This window comes from Carassius gibelio, chromosome B22 (genome assembly GCF_023724105.1).
Source record: "Carassius gibelio isolate Cgi1373 ecotype wild population from Czech Republic chromosome B22, carGib1.2-hapl.c, whole genome shotgun sequence".
In the NCBI taxonomy this organism is placed as follows: domain Eukaryota; kingdom Metazoa; phylum Chordata; class Actinopteri; order Cypriniformes; family Cyprinidae; genus Carassius; species Carassius gibelio.
The window spans coordinates 30,256,136-30,274,357 of NC_068417.1; the positions used below are offsets into that span (position 1 = coordinate 30,256,136).

At 42.7% G+C, this 18,222-nt stretch overlaps 3 protein-coding genes across 3 annotated transcripts in view; 2 read left to right on the plus strand and 1 right to left on the minus strand.

Annotated features, from left to right (window-relative positions):
- Positions 1–6,826, plus strand: part of crebbpa (CREB binding protein a) — a 37,505-nt gene extending 30,679 nt beyond the window's left edge. Inside the window, exons 22-31 of the mRNA XM_052591180.1 lie at positions 285–362; positions 443–510; positions 1,276–1,426; positions 1,663–1,809; positions 1,929–2,042; positions 2,127–2,292; positions 2,387–2,554; positions 2,671–2,832; positions 3,009–3,290; positions 3,551–6,826. Of these exons, the coding sequence (XP_052447140.1) occupies positions 285–362; positions 443–510; positions 1,276–1,426; positions 1,663–1,809; positions 1,929–2,042; positions 2,127–2,292; positions 2,387–2,554; positions 2,671–2,832; positions 3,009–3,290; positions 3,551–5,722 (3,508 nt within the window). The 3' untranslated portion in view covers positions 5,723–6,826. The remainder of the gene's footprint in view (positions 1–284; positions 363–442; positions 511–1,275; positions 1,427–1,662; positions 1,810–1,928; positions 2,043–2,126; positions 2,293–2,386; positions 2,555–2,670; positions 2,833–3,008; positions 3,291–3,550) is intronic.
- A 246-nt stretch (positions 6,827–7,072) lies between these two features.
- slx4 (SLX4 structure-specific endonuclease subunit homolog (S. cerevisiae)) lies at positions 7,073–17,975 on the plus strand. The gene is given in 13 exon segments (XM_052591025.1): positions 7,073–7,807; positions 7,868–7,911; positions 8,006–8,095; positions 10,983–11,202; positions 11,283–11,365; positions 11,463–11,588; positions 11,660–11,829; positions 12,666–12,937; positions 12,940–13,237; positions 13,240–14,648; positions 14,764–14,863; positions 15,998–16,512; positions 17,425–17,975. Coding segments are annotated over 12 exon segments (3,660 nt in total). The 5' UTR covers positions 7,073–7,458; the 3' UTR covers positions 16,497–16,512; positions 17,425–17,975.
- Positions 17,377–18,222, minus strand: part of mcrip2 (MAPK regulated corepressor interacting protein 2) — a 3,786-nt gene continuing 2,940 nt past the window's right edge. Inside the window, exons 4-5 of the mRNA XM_052590971.1 lie at positions 18,070–18,171; positions 17,377–17,734 (exon numbers count right to left, since the gene is read on the minus strand). Coding sequence (XP_052446931.1) covers positions 17,664–17,734; positions 18,070–18,171 — 173 coding nt within the window. The 3' untranslated portion in view covers positions 17,377–17,663. The remainder of the gene's footprint in view (positions 17,735–18,069; positions 18,172–18,222) is intronic.

The window sequence follows — 18,222 nt, forward strand, 5'->3', positions numbered from 1 at the left end:
GCATTGAGACACACCCACCACACGAACACAGCACTAGTCTACAAGCATCAGTATTACCCAGAAGTCGTCCAAATACACACCTCCTACAAAGGCGCAATTGCATTGGCCTGCTTGCAGATGCGTAAGAACTGGAGGAACAGAAGCTGAATGATGTATTTCATGTTAACTACCTGCTCTTGCAGTTAGTGACTACGCATTCAGACACGTGCTAAACTAAAAGCTGCCAGAATACGAAGCGCAAGAAACGCCTGTATCCCCCATGAATCAATTCTCCTCCCTTTCAGGTTTGTTGAATGTAAAGACTGTGGGAGGAAGATGCATCAGATCTGTGTCCTGCATTATGAGGTCATCTGGCCTTCTGGGTGAGTTTGAAAACACCTCTCTGATATCGATTCTGGATGCGATGCGGGTAGTCAACGCTAATGAGTGCTTCTCTCTGCAGTTTCATCTGCGATAACTGTTTGAAAAAGAGTGGGAAGACGAAAAAAGAGAACAAGTTTTCGGCGAAAAGTGAGTAATAGGATTGTGCTTGTGATGCATTCATGTTAAATGGATGGTTATTTACTCTCTCAAGTCATTCCAAACCTGTAGGACTTCTGTTCATCTTTGAAACACAGATTAAGCTATTTGTAATGAATCCTGGGAGATTTCTGTCCCTTCATTAGCTGTTTCCATCACCCTATTATTATGTGCATTTTGCAGTATCGCATCGGAAGCGAGTGGTAGAAACACCAACATTCGTAACATCCCTTAACCCTTAAGACGCCAGTGTTGTTGTTTTTTTGAAAATGCTGTATTTTGACATCAAGATTTCAAAAGCTTGTGGCTTGAAAGAGCTTAAAGATAGAGATCTGTTGTAAATTAGGAAAATGTTGGGCATGACCAAAAGTTTATGTGTGGAAATGCTTTATGCAATCTTCCAGTTTGGCAAATTTGCAACTTTGGATGGAAACCCAGCTACTTAAAGTCCATGCATCCAAAAACTGACAATTCAAAAAAGCCCCTAAAGGCACCGTAGATGTTAACCATGTGATTTGAGTGTTTCAATCCAAGTCTTCTAAAGAGACATGATCACTTTATATGATGAGCAGATGTAGTTCAGGCTTTTATTCACATACAAACATTGATCATCACATATGCATAGATCTCAAAAGTGCTTGCATCGGTTCACAATTCTTTGCGGTGATATCTCTCAGCTTTCAATAAAGATATCAGGTTTCATCAAAAACGGTACCTTTACAAGTGTTTAATGCTGTTGTCTTGTCTTCAATCCAGGGTTGCAGGGGACGCGGTTAGGCGCGTACATAGAGGAGCGGGTGAACAAGTACTTGAAGAGACAGAACCATCCGGAAGCTGGAGAGGTGTTCGTGCGAGTCGTAGCCAGTTCAGACAAAACGGTGGAGGTCAAACCTGGCATGAAGGCCAGGTAAATTTAACCTCCATGCTTAACTTTTACTTTTCCAGTAAGCTAAATCTTCAGATAACCTTTCAGAGGGAAAGTTTGGATGCAGAGCCAATAAATCAACTGTTCATTTTCCTGATCAGAGTTTCATCCATTTCACTATTGATTCATCAAACAAAACATTGATGGTAATGCAATGGTGTTGCTAGTGTCTGTTCTTTGAACAGGTGAAGGTGAGTTAATCCCCTGCTCCATTTCAGGTTTGTAGACACAGGAGAGATGCCCGAGAGCTTCCCCTACAGAACCAAAGCACTTTTTGCCTTTGAGGAGATTGACGGAGTGGACGTGTGCTTTTTCGGCATGCACGTGCAAGAGTACGGCTCTGAAAGCCCTTTCCCTAACACCAGGTAAACTCTTACTGGAGGAATCCTTTAGAGAAACAACAGACATGTACACCAATGCATGTAATGCTCAGCATGCAAAGAAGGTAAAAGGTCTTTTTGTTTTGTTTTTTGTACCTATTTAGACGGGTATACATATCGTACCTCGATAGTATTCACTTCTTCAGACCTCGCATGCTGAGAACAGCAGTCTATCACGAAATCCTCATCGGCTATTTGGAATACGTCAAGAAGCTCGGGTAGGTTCCACCAAACAAATCTTCCTCGAGGCCGACAAATACAGTTCCCTTTCATGCCCTGAAATTTGAACGTTTCCACCGCAGATATGTTACGGCACACATCTGGGCGTGTCCACCTAGTGAAGGGGATGACTATATCTTCCACTGTCACCCTGCCGACCAGAAAATCCCAAAACCCAAGCGCCTGCAGGACTGGTACCGCAAAATGCTGGACAAGGCATTTGCTGAGCGGATACTGCATGACTACAAGGTATAGCAGGGACCATGTGATCTTAACTTTGCTTTGATTGTGTGTATGCTATCAAGTGCACAGGTATATGGTATAAATACAATGTGTTTAATAGGACATCTTTAAGCAAGCAACTGAGGACCGCTTGACGAGTGCAAACGAGCTTCCATATTTTGAGGGTGATTTTTGGCCCAATGTGTTGGAGGAGAGCATCAAGGAGTTGGAACAGGAGGAAGAGGAGAGGAAAAAAGAAGAAAACACGGCAGCTTGTGAAACGCCAGAGGTGAACATTTTAGGGTACTCTGCGTAGGGTTCATCTTATTTGATATTCTGTAGATTAATTTACATCTTTTACAAACTCCAGACACCTTTTATAGACTCTTTTATTCTTTCTAACAGGGCACGCCAGGGGATAGTAAGAATGCAAAGAAGAAGAACAACAAGAAAACAAATAAGAATAAAAGCAGCGTGAGCCGAGCTAATAAAAAGAAACCCGGGATGCCGAATGTGGCCAGTGATCTTTCTCAGAAACTCTATGCCACAATGGAGAAACACAAAGAGGTCTACTATATGTTCATCTGATCATAAAATTGCTCTTAAAAGGCACTGCATGAGTCATGTACATTGCTTAACTTCAAAGTTTTGCATGTCAGATTTTGATATGCATGTATAAGCCAAGTGTTTTTCTCTGTGAAAATCTTGAGAAACCTCTTACCTGGTCCTAAATGTTCTCCCAGGTGTTTTTTATAATCCATCTGCACTCTGGGCCCATGGTCAACTCATTACTACCCATTGTTGACCCCGATCCCCTTTTGACCTGCGACCTGATGGACGGAAGGGATGCCTTCTTGACGTTAGCACGGGATAAGCACTGGGAGTTCAGCTCTTTGCGGCGCTGCAAATGGAGCACCATGTGCATGCTGGTGGAATTGCACAACCAGGGCCAGGACCGCTTTGTCTACACTTGCAACGAATGTAAACACCATGTCGAGACACGCTGGCACTGTACTGTCTGCGAGGTAAGATCCAAAGGATCCTCTAACACTTTACAGCCATCCTTTATGATCAGTAGTGGATGTGGGTGTGTTTTGGAGTTTGTGCATAAGAAAAGTAAACCTTTGAGATTATGAAACATGGGAAGCCGTGGGATCTTTTAGTAACAACTATTCTACTAGTAGTTTAAACACATCTTTCACATTTTGTCTACAACAATTTGTCTCTTGATAAGGAGACTTCCTGTCATCCCTTGCTAAATCACTCTACCCTCATCTTTTCTCAGGACTTTGACTTGTGCATTAGTTGCTACAACACTAAGGGCCATGAGCACCAGATGGTTAAGTGGGGTCTGGGTCTGGACGATGACAGCAGTCAAAGCGGCGAGGCCTCCAAGAGTCCACAGGAGAGTCGGCGTCTAAGCATCCAGCGTTGCATCCAGTCTCTGGTGCATGCCTGCCAGTGCCGCAATGCCAACTGCTCTCTGCCGTCTTGCCAGAAGATGAAGCGTGTGGTGCAGCACACCAAGGGCTGCAAACGCAAGACAAACGGTGGCTGTCCAGTGTGCAAGCAGCTCATTGCGCTCTGCTGCTATCATGCCAAGCACTGTCAGGAGAACAAGTGCCCCGTCCCCTTCTGCCTCAACATCAAGCATAAACTGCGTCAGCAGCAGCTGCAGCACAGGGTCCAGCAGGCACAGATGATGCGCAGACGCATGGCTACTATGCAGGGGCGAACCATGCCTCAGAGCCTACCCTCGCCGCCTGCTTCAACAGCCCCCAGCACGCCCACCTCACATCAGCAACCCAAAACCCCTCAAACGCCACAGCCGCTATCCAGCCAGCCAACGACCCCCAATGCGGGTGTCATGTCCCCGGCTTATCCCAATGCTCCCCGCAACGGACAACCCCCTCCTCAAGCTTCACAGGGCAAGTCAGGCCCACAGGCTTCCCCGCTACACCAGCAGCAGTCTCCGCTCCCGCAACCCCCCCAGCAGCAGCAGCAGCAGCCACCGGTACAACAGCCTCCTCAGCAACAGCCTCCACCTATGGCAGTCAAAATGGCACGGCACATAGAGATGGTCGCGCAGGCTCAGCACCAACAGAACTATCGCATGACCATGAATGGCCTTCCCATGAACCACCAGCAGCCACGCATGCCAGGCCCGATGCAACCGCCCATGCAACATGTTGGGCCACGCGGGCAACAGGTCATGCCGCAAATCCCGCAAGGACAGTGGACTGGAGGCCCTCAGCCAGGCATGCAAGCAGCTCAGCAGCAGGTGGCTCCGCCACAGACCACACCGCAGACCATGCCTATGCAGAGGCCCACGATGCCCCCGCAAGCTGCACAGCCACGCATGATGGTGCCCACGCAGGGCCCGCGACCGCAAGCACCCCAGAGACCCGGAGCCATCGCCCCCACTGCCTTGCAAGACCTGCTTCTCACCCTAAAGTCACCCAGCTCGCCCCAACAACAGCAGCAGGTGTTGAACATCCTCAAATCCAACCCGCAACTAATGGCCGCCTTCATCAAACAGAGGACTGCCAAGTACCACGCCAACCAGCCGCAGCAGCAACAAGCGCAACAAGGCATGCATGCAGCGCAGAACATGGCAGCAATGCAGGCGGTGCCGCGACCCGGCATGCCCCCGCAGCAACAAGCGCAGCAGCCCGCTCCACAGGGCATGGCAGCACTTGGAGTGCAGGGGCAGCTCATGAACCCTGCGCACGCCAACAACCCGCAGCTGCAGGAGTTGTACCGCCGCCAGCTTTTGCGACAGCAGCAGCAGCAGCAGCAGGGAGTGATGCCGCAGGCACATGGCCAGTTCCCACAGGCACAAGGCACTGCTACCAACTACGCGCAGCTTCGCATGCAGCAGCAGCAACAACAGTTGGCCATGCAGGCACCCGGCGGACCCATGGGACAGCTGCCTCCTATGACCCAGATGGGGCAGGGCGGGATGGGAATGGACGGTACATCCAACCTTCTACACCAACGCATGCTCCAGCAGCAGCAGCAGCAGCAGGTCGTCCTCAAGCCTCCAATGGGCTCGCCGGCGCAACCGAGTCCCATGAGCCCACAAACTCACCTGCTTTCCGGCCAGCCAACAGGCGTGCACCTCCCCGGCCAACCCATGGCTAATGCACTCAGTAATCAGGTGTGCTCGCCGGCCCCCGTACAGTCGCCCAGACCTCCGTCGCGGCAGCCACCTCCACATTCCAGTCCTTCCCCGCAGGTTCAGCCACAGCCTTCGCCGCAGCACACAGGATCCCCACACCCTGGTCTGACGACGCCCTTGCCCGGCTCCTTGGAGCAGGCGCACCTGGGCACACCTGAGCAGAGTGCCATGCTCCCGCAACTCAATCCGCTCAACCGCGGAGGGCTGCCCAGTGACTTAGGCATGGTGGGAGACACAACGGGAGACACGCTGGAGAAATTTGTGGAGGGATTGTAGCGTTTACCGGGAGACTCCACCCACCACAGTCTCCCCGTTCCTCTATTTTTGTGGCTCTGTTGGGTTTTCTCTAATATCCTCCAATTTTTTTGTACTGACATTGTAAAAAGTTTGAAGAAATGAATGTTGTGGGGGGAAAAAATAAATTTATGTCGACAAGGAATAGGGAATGTTGATGTTTCCTAAAAAAAAAATATAAAAAAAAGACTGATTGCTTCCTTTTAAGAGGGATTTGAAAATTGTTGTTTAAAAGAAATATAAATCACAAAGAATATATTTTTGTTCAGTTAAGACCTTTGTGTGGTCAGTGTTTTGTTTTGGTTTTGGGGGAGGGCGGTCTGGTTTCATGCCTTTTCTTTCTTTTTAAGAAAATTACGAAACTTCATTATATTATTCATACCTTTTGTTTTATACCCTAACTTTGCAGCATTTTGGTTTTTAAGACTGTAAAATAATTTGTCTGGGAGTTTGGGTCAGGGTTTCTCTGCTCTGTCTTTCATCCTTCTTTGCGATTGTACTCTAGTGTTGTACTATTTTTTCAGACATGCATTCGGAGGCGTTTCCTCCTTTTCTCATTGTGAAGTTTGTATGAGGACAACTGTCTATTTGTATTGATAGGAACTGTGCATACACATGTATGCAGACTCACACAGACACACATGCATCACTCAGACAATACAGCACCAACCCCAAGAGGAAATGTACACATTTACAACATCTCACTGGCCTGGACCCAGAGGTTCTGTCTTGCAGATGTAGAATATTGTTGCTTTTTGTCCTAATTTTGTCATACAGATATATAAATGTAAAGAGAGAAAGAGGGAGAGAGGGGGCCCCTGAGCTGAGTGCGAGGGGATGGGCGATCGCTGGTTGACTGCTTGTTGGAAACACAGAATGGATTCTGCTCTTGACCCTCGTTCCTCTCACACAAACTTGAACAGGGGCTCTACTTTACCCCTTTATGTAAATCATGCAAGCTATTAAGCAAAGTACTATAAATATAAGGAAGAAAGAAAGGAATCACTGTATAAACTGGTTGAAAAAAAAACGTATTTCTTACTTATATACCATATTGTTAAATAAACTGTGTGCAACAGATCAAAATCATGTGTATTCTGTTATTATTATTATTATTATATGCTAAAGCTACTTTGAGCCAGTTAGGTTTGTAGCGTCCTTTGGCTTATTAAATTGCTATCAAAATGTATAAATACTTAAACTAGTTATTCGCAATATGTAAAATGTAATTTACCATAATTTTGTTTAGCAATTTCGCAGTTTCGTAAGTTCAGTCACATGACTCGGAGATGTTTCGCAATCGACGCAGCCATTGCGTCATCGCGTACGGGACGTAACATCAGATTTTTGAACGAGTAGCCGCCGCTGCTTTACATTTGATCAAGAAAACAGATGTTTTGTGACATAAAATCATCTGTTTTACATACATAGAATGAAGTGCGTATTGCTAACGCTCTGTATTCTAGTTGTTATGGAATAAATCGTTATACAAGTACGTTAAAACCGATATAAGTGACGTTCGAATGAAATGTAAACAAAGGTAACGTTCAATATCATGTATTTCGTGAGTGTCTAAAAAATGCATTTGAACAGATAAGCTTGTTGTTCCGTGCATGTTATCCACAATATTAAATTACAAACGACGTTTAATGGTCCTTAAATATGGATCCGTGTAAGAACTGACACTTGTGACAGATCCTGTGTGAGATTGTCTCATCATGGACGACTCGGACCAGGACTTCACCGACCTCTGCTCTCGTCTGCTCAAAAGAGTGAGGAAGAGAGGAGCATCTGGAGATGAGAAGAGACCAGCAACCAAGGATGAGGAGCAGGAGCCGTCCTCCCCCTCTTCTAGAAGAAAACCCCCTAAGAGGAGGAGGAAGAAGACTGATATGAAGCGTAAGCTCAATGGCAGGACTCAGCCCGCACCTGAAGTGTCTGGCTAAGGGAGAGTCAAAGATGCAGTGATCCAGAGGATGCAGCGGTTTGAGAGAGCCAGTCCAGAGAGACTCCTGCATGCAGAGACTGATGGGAACCATCTCCCCACTGCGGGGATCCAGCGCACAGGTACATAACCTTCATTAAAGCATGCTACTTACCATACCACAATGTTGTGCGGCTCATTAGGTGGTAAAAACAGATGTAAAGCCCAATTATTATTATTAAAGAAGGTATTTTGAAGAATGTTGTTAACCAAACAGTTGAAGGTAGCCAATGAATTTAATACTGTTTTTTTTTTTTTTTTTTTTAAGCCAAGCCTAGAAGTCAATGGCTACCGTCAGCTGTTTGGTTACCAGCATCTTTCAAAATGTCTTCAGAAGAAAGAAATTGTTATCGGTTTGGAATGAGAGTGAGGTGAGGTGAGTAAATATCTCTTTGGGTGATCTATCGCTGTAAGTTAGAGTTAGTTAACGACTATGTTAATTACTATGTTATACAAACATCAGAAATAAATATTTCTTTGGTTTGGTTGAGGTATTAGTGTATTGTTTTTTCTTAAACTTTTTAGACTTTCATTTGCCCAGGCAATGGTTTCATACTATTTTTTTCGCTGCAGCATTGGGGGAATTGGTGATCCTCTGCCCATCTTGACTTCTGAGAGACACTGCCACTCTGAGAGGATCTTTTTATACCCAGTCATGTTGCCAATTGACCTAATAAGTTGCACATTAGTCCTCCAGCTGTTCCTTATATGTACATTTAACTTTTCCGGCCTCTTATTGCTACCTGTCCCAACTTTTTTGGAATGTGTAGCTCTCATGAAATCCAAAATGAGCCAATATTTGGCATGACATTTCAAAATGTCTCACTTTCAACATTTGATATGTTATTTACATTCTATTGTGAATGAAATATAAGTTTATGAGATTTTTTAATTATTCCATTCCTTTCTTACTCACAATTTGTACAGTGTCCCAACTTTTTTGGAATCGGCTTTGTATAAAAATTTATATCTGTTTATATATAAAACGCAAAAAAATATACATTGTATTGTTCTGAGTTTTTTTCATTACAAAGTATACATTGTTAAAGCATAACTCCAGGAAAAAGAAAGAAAAAAAACTTGTGCTTTCATGGCACGTTTCATGTAATCGGTGAAAGTCAGAAAGTGTGTGCTTGTGTGTGTTTCTACAGAAGAAACACACACAAATCATAAGTCAGCCACATAATACCTTTTCATTAGATTTTATTATGATTATTATTATTTTGTATATGTATTTTATAATTAGAAGTGTCCATATATATATATATATATATATATATATATATATATATATATATATATATATATACTTGAATTTATATACAAGTTCTGAATTTTTATACTTCAGAAAATAACAAAAAACATGCAGAACTTTTTTTCAATGTGACATTTTCTTGACTATAATGCACATTTCTATCTTCACCTTTTATTTACAAACACAAAAAAAAATCTCATTTTGATCATCATAATTGGAAAGTGTGTATATACAGCACAGTGCCTTTGTGCACCTTAATGCTTTAAAATTAAATCAGCATATTGAAAATCATACATTCTCAAGTAAAATATCAGTATGCATTAGAGACAGTAAATATAAATAGGGAGGAAAATGTGCTTGGCTGTCAAGAAAACTCTGCAGACAGCAACTAGGTAGTGGTGCGATAACTCGGAGGGATGGCATGCCTGTAAAAAAGAGAGCCAGGAGGAAAGCCCAGAAGCTGGACGTGGGCACAGTGGTGGCGCTGGCTCTGTCCCGCTCTTTACTCCAGCAGGAAATGGAAGAGGAGAGGGAGATACTGGCTACTGTCTTACAGTACTTTGTCAGTTAAACATATGCAGTGCAGCTGCAGGTTATTAGACATGTTCTCTTTCAGGCAAGGGCTGTGGGAGGAGGAGGAAGGGAGCGTCTCCTGTCCACCCTCCACTTCTCCTCATCCAGGACCCTCAGCACTGAACCGCCTGCAGGAGCGCGTTTCGTCTCTCCTGCTCCGTTCCAGACCCCCGTCTTCGCCAACACCAACCCTATCCTGCTCCACGCTCCCTCTACATCCACAAGCCCCTCTCTGGGACAAAAGTGCACTTCATGATTTTAATAAAAAAAAACAAAAAAACAACAACACATCATTGGACTTTATAATGAAGTTCTTACCCAACCCCACCCCTAAACCTAACGTCACTATTATGTCAACCAATCAGGTATCATGGTGTAAAAACACCCTGATCTGGTAACTCCCTCACTCTTTCCTGCAGAGACCTATACTTGAGTCATGCAGGTACTGCGCTACTCTGCAGCGTTGCCGACCCCAACCAGACTACAATAGTCTGAATATAAACACTTATTATAGGTGAACTGTAGTGATTCAGGATAAGCCAAAAACACGGTTTGGAAAATGGATTCATGATGTACTCGCTCATTATATATATATATATATATATATATATATATATATATATATATATATATATATATATATATATATATATATATATATATATATATATATTTTTACATTTTCAACACAAAACAACACTGGCATAAACCTGCGCTGATTGGACCAGAAAAGCCGTGAGCGGTGGATTTTTGCAAAACAAACAACAGAGGCTCTAGGTGGAGGTAGAAGTGCACTGAGCCATAATGAGCTTTTATTTTGAAATTTATTTTGATTCTCTGTTACGTCTTGGTCACATGAACGCTTAAATTTAACCCAGTAGCAAGCAAAATGAGTAATAAACAGTCTTCTTTGGAAAGTACCACAGTTTTTATGCCAGTCGTATCATTTTATTTTGTTGTATTTATCTGTCACAACTTAAAGCCCGATCCTTGAAAATATTGTTAACATTGACATTAAACCGGTCCTTGGCGCTCGCTAAAAAGGTTGAGGACCGCTGCAAGGACTTTTTTCTGCTGGTCCAATTGGGCCAGTATTTTGGATTTTTACTTTCCTTGGCAATTTTTTCGATTGGGTCCAGTTTCTTATGCGCTATGTTTATTTAACCAAAAACAGTAATAATTGTAAAATATTATAACAATTTAAAATACGTTCTCTATTTGTAAATATTTAACTTTTTTTTGACACAATGCAAAGCTGAATTTTTTAGCAGCCGTTACTCCAGTCTTCGGTGTGATACATTTTATTTGTCAGTATTCTTCAATGAAAAGAAAGTTTGTATTTCTAACTGAATATTTTGTTTCATAGAAGTTAAAGTTACCCAGACATTCAAGCTGTTTTGACGCTTAGTCTTTTTACATTATAACTTCAGAGAGAAAAGGTCCAGTCTCTTGAAGTAACTCCAGTCAAGAAATTTCCAGTTGAGGCCGATTCAGTCCAGGAAAAGCTTTCGGATCCGAGCCAGACTAGCCGTCCTCTCACCCCCTGTTTGGGTACACCAGGCTCCCAGCCTCTGCAGGACCTGATGGTGCTGGCTGAGGAAGGCATGACCCTCACCCAGTATAGATTCACGTTCGCAGGGGACAAGTCAGGTAACACTGGTGTTCTGTCCCAAAATACACCTGTTTTTTTTTTTTTTTTTTTCAGGCTCACACTGTCCCATGTTCTTTAGTTAAAGACAATGCTGTGGATAAACTTCCCTCAAGAGGTTTTATTCCAGAGACAAAAGACAAGACGCCGCCCAAGGAAACCTCAGTAAGAGTTTCCTTCAATTGTATCCATCTGTACTCACATGTGATCAGATATGAATCAATTGGAATGAACAACCAAAGTTCATTTTTGTGTTTTTCAGGTGTTCGTTACAAAGCTAGCATCAGATCTGAGCAGCATGGTGAACAACCCTCAGCTCAGTGATGTGCAGTTACAGGTGGACAGCAGGGACGTTTTCTTCATTTCATGCCCACTGCTGGCCAATATGGTAAGATGATCTCTATCACTGATGCCACAAGCATAAACCAATAATCAGAAACGTTTACCATGTGTTTGTAGGTTCATGACTCAGGTTTTGGGGTTCAGGAGGAGGGTATGCCTGTCTCTCAGAGGGTGTTGTTGGGTAATGTGCTTGGGGAGGCAGTACTGGCCCTCCTGCAGTATCTTTACACAGCCCATCGTCCTCTGACACACACACTGCTACCCCACATACAGGAGCTCGCCGAAAGGTCAGTGTGATGATTCTTAGGATGTGGTTCAGATATTACAGGTATTTCCCAAAAGGGGTGTTAACAGTACACGCATTCGTACCAAAATAGTTTCAGCCTTGCACGAGTGGAACTTCATCGTATTGTTGCTTTTAATAAAAAAGTTTCATCTTTTAAAATAAGTCAAATCTTTCAGGAAAATTCAAACATTAAATGCTCTTTGATGTGGTACGGCTGTATAAACACCTCAGTTCAAGCGGTAGTGCGGAGCATGAATGAGTGCTCATCCCTTCCTCTTTACTACTAGTTTTAACACAAAACAAACTTAAAAGAATATTTCATGTAATCTCTCAATTAGTGTTTCAAACATGGAAAGACGTCAATAAAACAAGTGTGTAAAAAAACAGCATTTCATTTACCTTAGGCAAGTCATCATTGTCCACAGCTTGTTAAGTTTTCTAGAGAAATGAAGTGTAGAAAAGAAAATTTGTTTAATATTAGAATTTATATTTTACGTGTTAATGAGGTCTTAATTAATTAAATTATGTAAAAAATATGTACTCCCCTATAGCTTAAAGCAAAACTTTTATCTCTAAGAAAATTTTGATTATAATTGAATTTATTTAAAGATCAATTTGTTTAGTAAACCGCAGTTTTAAATATAAAAGAAGGAAGCAATTTTATGTTTAGTTTTTTCCCCCGCTCTACTGAAACCATACCGAACTGTGACATCAAAACAGAGGTACGTACTGAACCGTATTTACACTCCTATTTCCCTGTTTAGTACTACACCCCTATTTCCCAATCCCATTAGATATAAACTGATTCTAAGGTAGTAAACCTGTGTTATATTTCAGGTTTGGTTTAGCTGAGCTGCAGCAGTGTGAGGAATATTCTGGAGGTGTTGGGGAAGACCCAAGAGAGGAATCTGAAGGCATGTTTCCAGCACCGGAGCCTCATCTTGGGGACCAAGAAGATCAGAACTTGGCAGAAAACAACTTTTTGGAGCTCCTCCAATCAATGTGGCAGCACAGGGACAGCGAAGAAGAGGATGCTTTCAAAGAGACTGGCGGAGAGGAAGGAGACATGGCAGAGGAGCGAGAGAAAGAAGATGAAGAAAAAGAGGACCGCGTGAGATCTATGAGTTTGCAGCGACACAAAGGAAGATAGAGACGATGCTGGAGGCTACGACCAAGACCGAAGAATAGGAGGGAGATGCAAATACATCCCTCAGAAATGAGAAGAAATATGAGACTAAAGACAGGAATGAGACCGAATCCCTCTCAGAGAAATCTGCCAACAGTTGTCATAGTAACAAACAGGGCGTGGACGGGATGGAGGCTGCCATGGTAACAAGTCCACCAGAAGAAACCATTAAAAACCCCAATTCTGAGACTGAGAGAGTTTGTTTGATTTCAGAATTAGATGAAAACTCGAAACCTGTGTGAAACAAAAAGGTGATGGTGATGGTGATGCTTCCAAGCAGGTGTCAACTGATACAGAAGCCAGATCTGGCCCATCAGAGCACTGTAGCCCTGGGATTGCGAATGAAAGTGTGTTTGATGGCTCTGCTGAGGTTTCCTGGCTGATTCCAGCCACTCCGGTACCATCCACACGCTGTAGCTCTTCCCAGACCTGCATCAGCATGCGCCAAACCCAACTCTTCCCCAACTCATCGTCCTCTTCTACCTCTTCCTCTGCCTCGGGTGGTTTGAAACCTGCTAGCTTTGATTCTTCAAGCAGCTGCTGCTTAAAAGAGAAGCCAGTATCCTTGCCTGAATTGCCCAAATCTCATCTGAATCCCTTTAAAGAACGTCATAGCACTGATACAAATAGCTCTCCAGGTTTTCAGAGACCACTTCACCATTTCAGACTCCCTCGGGTTCCTTCTACATATGTTTCTGATGGCTCCCACATTGGCAGGATCATGGGACAACGAACCCAGGGTGTCTCCAAGCCCTCAAGTAGCACTCCTCTCCATTCAGACTCTTCCTTAAAACATCAGATCCCGTTTGACTCCCCTGTGGTTGATGACTGTGAGGTTTGGCTCAGGGATAGTAGAGCTAATGCTAGATCATTCGGCAGTCAGGGAAAAGTTGTCTTAGTGTCTCTACAACGGAGTTATTCTTCCCCTAGTAAGACACCTGAGAAGAAGCAGAGTAGCTCTCTTGAGCAGGGATGCTCCAGTCCGTCCCCGAACTCTCAAAGCTACAGTCATCCAGAAAGATGCAAGAAGAGGGAGAACGATGGGGTAGAGCGAATGGAATTGGGAGAGAATCCAAATCAAAGTGATGAAGAATTGGTGGATGTTGCGGGAAACTCTTTAAGTGACATGGATGAGCCTGGAAGAAAAGCGGGAGATGAAAATCCGAATCAAAGTGTTGACAAATTGGTGGATATTGCAGGAAACTCATTCAATGATATGGATGGGTCTGGAAAAAGAGTGGGAGAAGAGAATCCAGATCAAAGTGTTGACGAAGTGGTGGATATTGCAGGAAACTCATTTTGTGGCATGGACGAGCCTCCTATAGTGTTTGATGACTCCTGGGGTTTGGATGGGGGAGGTGGAAGCCAGAAACCCTGCTTTAGTCTACGGCTTGACAGCAGCGAAGATATAGTCAGTCCACCAGGTCTCGAGGGTAAAGGACCAATGCCCACGTCTCATCTTGATTCTGGAGCTTGTACCAAAACTCCTGATCCAAGTCCGGGTCCATTTAATCACAGCCTACCTGACCCTGACATGTGGGATGACTGGGAAGTAGAGGAGGTGGCTTCCCTTCCTCTTTCTCAGAGGTTGAAAGCTCCCTCTGCCAAGAGAGTTGCCGAACTAAAGACTCCAGGTAGGACAAGTTGTTCTCCTTGGTATGTTAATTGTTTACAAGGAGCCCGCCCAGAACTAATTATGCATTGCATTTAGAAAGACCTTTTTGTTTCACACTTTAACTTCCTTCACAGTTGCTTGCAGAAAGAGGAATAAAGGGCCGCTGGTGCCCTTTTCTCCCATGCCAGGCTTTTCCGATATGGACACACCAGAACTAAAAAACACACTCAACAAGTGAGCATAAAAAGATGTAGATATAATGATGTTTAAAACATTAATGCTATTGCATATCACAATAACAATCCAAAACTACCTTTCAATGACTTTTAACTAACTGCCCACAGATTCATTTTTAGTGCATGTATGAAGTTAGTTCTGTAGCAGAGTAAGCTCTTTATTTTTGATTCCTTATGTCTGGCTGTTTTCTGGTGTAGGTGTTAAGCATCATGTTTTTTCTAATAATTCTGCAGTTAAAATATTTAGTACTTAATGTACATATATCTTTTTTTTTTTTTTTCCCCATATGTTTTATTAGGTTTTCTCAACATTAAAACAAGACATCCAACCATCTGAACATCACATCAAAACAAAATGACTCCAGGACAGCATACAAAACTTAGAAATAATAATAATAATTAAAAAAAAAAAAAAAAAAAAAAAAGGTTTTTACAGGGAATAGTTATTTACATACAATATCAGCAGCAATTTACTATTTAACCTTGATATTTTCCTTGAGTTCTATTCTCCTGTCAGGTTTACTTGGTTGCAGAAGTGTAGAAAGGAATTCCAAATGCTATAAAACTCTTTTAACCTCCCTTTGATGATGTATGTCAGTTTTTCCAGAGCAAGATTAGAGGACATTTCCTTGATCCATTGATTAGAAAAGGGTCTTTGAGTCTCTTTCCATTTTAATGCAATGACACGTTTGGCCTGCAGCAAACTAAAATCTATTAGTTTGCGCTTCTTTGTATTCACAACCAGGGTACTTGGGTACATATGAAATAAACACAGTTTTGGGTCAAGAGGAACATTTTCTTCTGTTAATTGACAGATCAAACAAAGAGTCTCCTTCCAGAATTTCTGCATCTCTTTACATTCCCACATACAATGATAAAGTGTAATGTACATATATCTTATAATCAAAATAGATTTCTCCTTCTAATAATCCCTTACACTGACAGTGGGGTATTATTAAATCAGTTTAGACCAAATTAACTTTACATAACCTTTAAGCATTCACAGTGTTCAGCATGCAAATGAGAATCAAATCCAGATGTGTCTGTTGTGTAACTCCAGAGTCTCAAAGCCAAAGAAACACATTCAGTAACAGAGCTTCGAATGTTTTTTTTTGTTGTTTTTTTCGTCCAGGTTTGGCGTGCGTCCACTGCCCAAGAAGCAGATGGTTCTGAAGCTGAAAGAGATCCATCAATACACCCACCAGCTGCAGAGCTCAGAGTCAGAGGAGGAGACCTCCGGACCCCAACGCCCCCCGAATGCCTCCAACTCCCAGTCTGCTCCGCTCTCCTTTAAGCAGCCTATAGCGCCCCCTGCTGATGAGCTTTTATCAGCCTCTCAAGACTCGAATACATCCTCCACTGCGGAGTCTGACAGATACAGCTCTTACACGACTAGATACATAATTAATACTACAAGGAAACGTAGTTCAATGTATTTCTTCTTCTCAGATCAAACCCAGAGCTGTGTGTGTCTGAAGACGATGACTCGGAAAGCGAGGGCATCACGGCTGTTGTGCGTGAGAAGGACAAACTCCTGGCAGTTAATCAGTTCATCCTATCCAACCCCAAGCTGTACGCACGAGTGCTGCAGTACCAGCCTCTCTCCCTGGCGGAGCTGCAGTCCAGCTTGAAAGCAGCGGGCATCAGGTTAGGTGCTGCTAAACTACTAGACTTCCTGGACTCTCAGTGCATTACTTTTAGTTCGGCCAAACAGGGCCAGAATGCATCTTCCCACAGGAAACGACGCGTTAACACGACAACCAGTGGCAGTGCAGCCAGAAGAGGAAGGAAAAAAGCAGCGAAGCCCAATGGAGGAGTCGCATGTGGGCTGAAATAAAATAATGTGGTAAAACAACAGGATTTTAAGAATAAGCTGTTAAAGGACAATAGTGGTTTTCATCTTTTCAACTAAACAAATGTCTGACACACACTCTATTGCACTATTCCATTAACAAGATTGAAACGAAAATGCTTTTTTTTTTTTTTTTTGTACAGTGTTTGAAATTAAAATGTTATTTTTTAAATGAATTTAATTTAATGTCTGGATAATGTAATTAAAAGACATTTCTTAATTTATGTGTCACGTGTTTGTATACAAGAATGGGTTCGATGTAAGCTGTTTTATGTTCCAATAGTTGCCTCTCAAACAAACTCCTTACCAAAGTTACAAAAACAGTCAATAATTGTGCAATCAACCATTTTTTCATGAATAAAATGAAGATTGAAAAAACAATCAAGACTTTTTTGCATTGTGACTTTTTTTTCATGATTAACAAGTATATTTCACACAACTAACATTAGCCTTTTATGTAATTTATATTACAATATATATTTGTATCCAAAAACTATTTTTATTGGATCACAATAAGATTTTTTTCACTTGTACTTAGTTTTTTAAATTAGCAATTAAAGTTATAAGAAAGAATACATTAAAAAATATGACCCATAAATATTGTTGCACCCGATGATATCAAAACATGAGCAACGCTGAATGAAATCACATACCAAAGATTTCTTGAAAAACTTTTACTGGACTTTTTTTGTTTGTTTGTTTTACAGCATCACTTTTTTTGCAAAGATCTGCCGAGAAAAACAGACATCTCACATTCTAACAAAAAGAGAAAAACAGAAGAAAAATCTCCGATCATCTTCTGTGTGCATGAGAGAGAGTCCGGGTCTGGCTGGGCAAACAGTTCCACAGGAAGTGTGCAAATCTCTGGCATGATCACCTGAGCTCATCAGGAGAGTCGAGCTGCACTGGACCGCTCAGCCACATCTCATGCCCCATCATGCACCTGTCAGGACAGGTTGGCAATGTTGGCCAGGAAACGTTGGGCCCACCACTCCTCGAGATCAATAGGCACAAAATCTGGAAAAAAGAGACTGGGTGAGTTCTCTTAGATCTTACCATATTTGAATTTAACAACAGCACACAAAATATGTGGATTTTTTTCCCTCTTTTGTAGCGTGGAAGCAGCTTTTCTTCACAACAGATCCTTTTGTGCTCCAGAAACACATTAAAACAGGTTAAGAATGGCATGAGGGCGAGTAAACGACAATTTTTATTTTTACTTGGAATATTTGAATTTGTGTATCCTAAAGACAGAGGAGACCTTCAAAACGAGAACAAGTCAGCAGAAACAGAGGCATCAGGTCACTTCAGCGCTTAAAGAAAGTAAACAGGACAGAAGTCCCAGGACTGACTCTTCATGCCGGGATTGGGGCTTCTCTCCGCGTACTGCACCGGGCCTTTCCCGTTCTCCGGCTGGGATCCCTCTCCGAGCTTCTGTTCCACCTCCTGCCAAGCTGCAATCATAAGATATTGTCTCAGTATAAAACTACAAACTACAGTGAAAA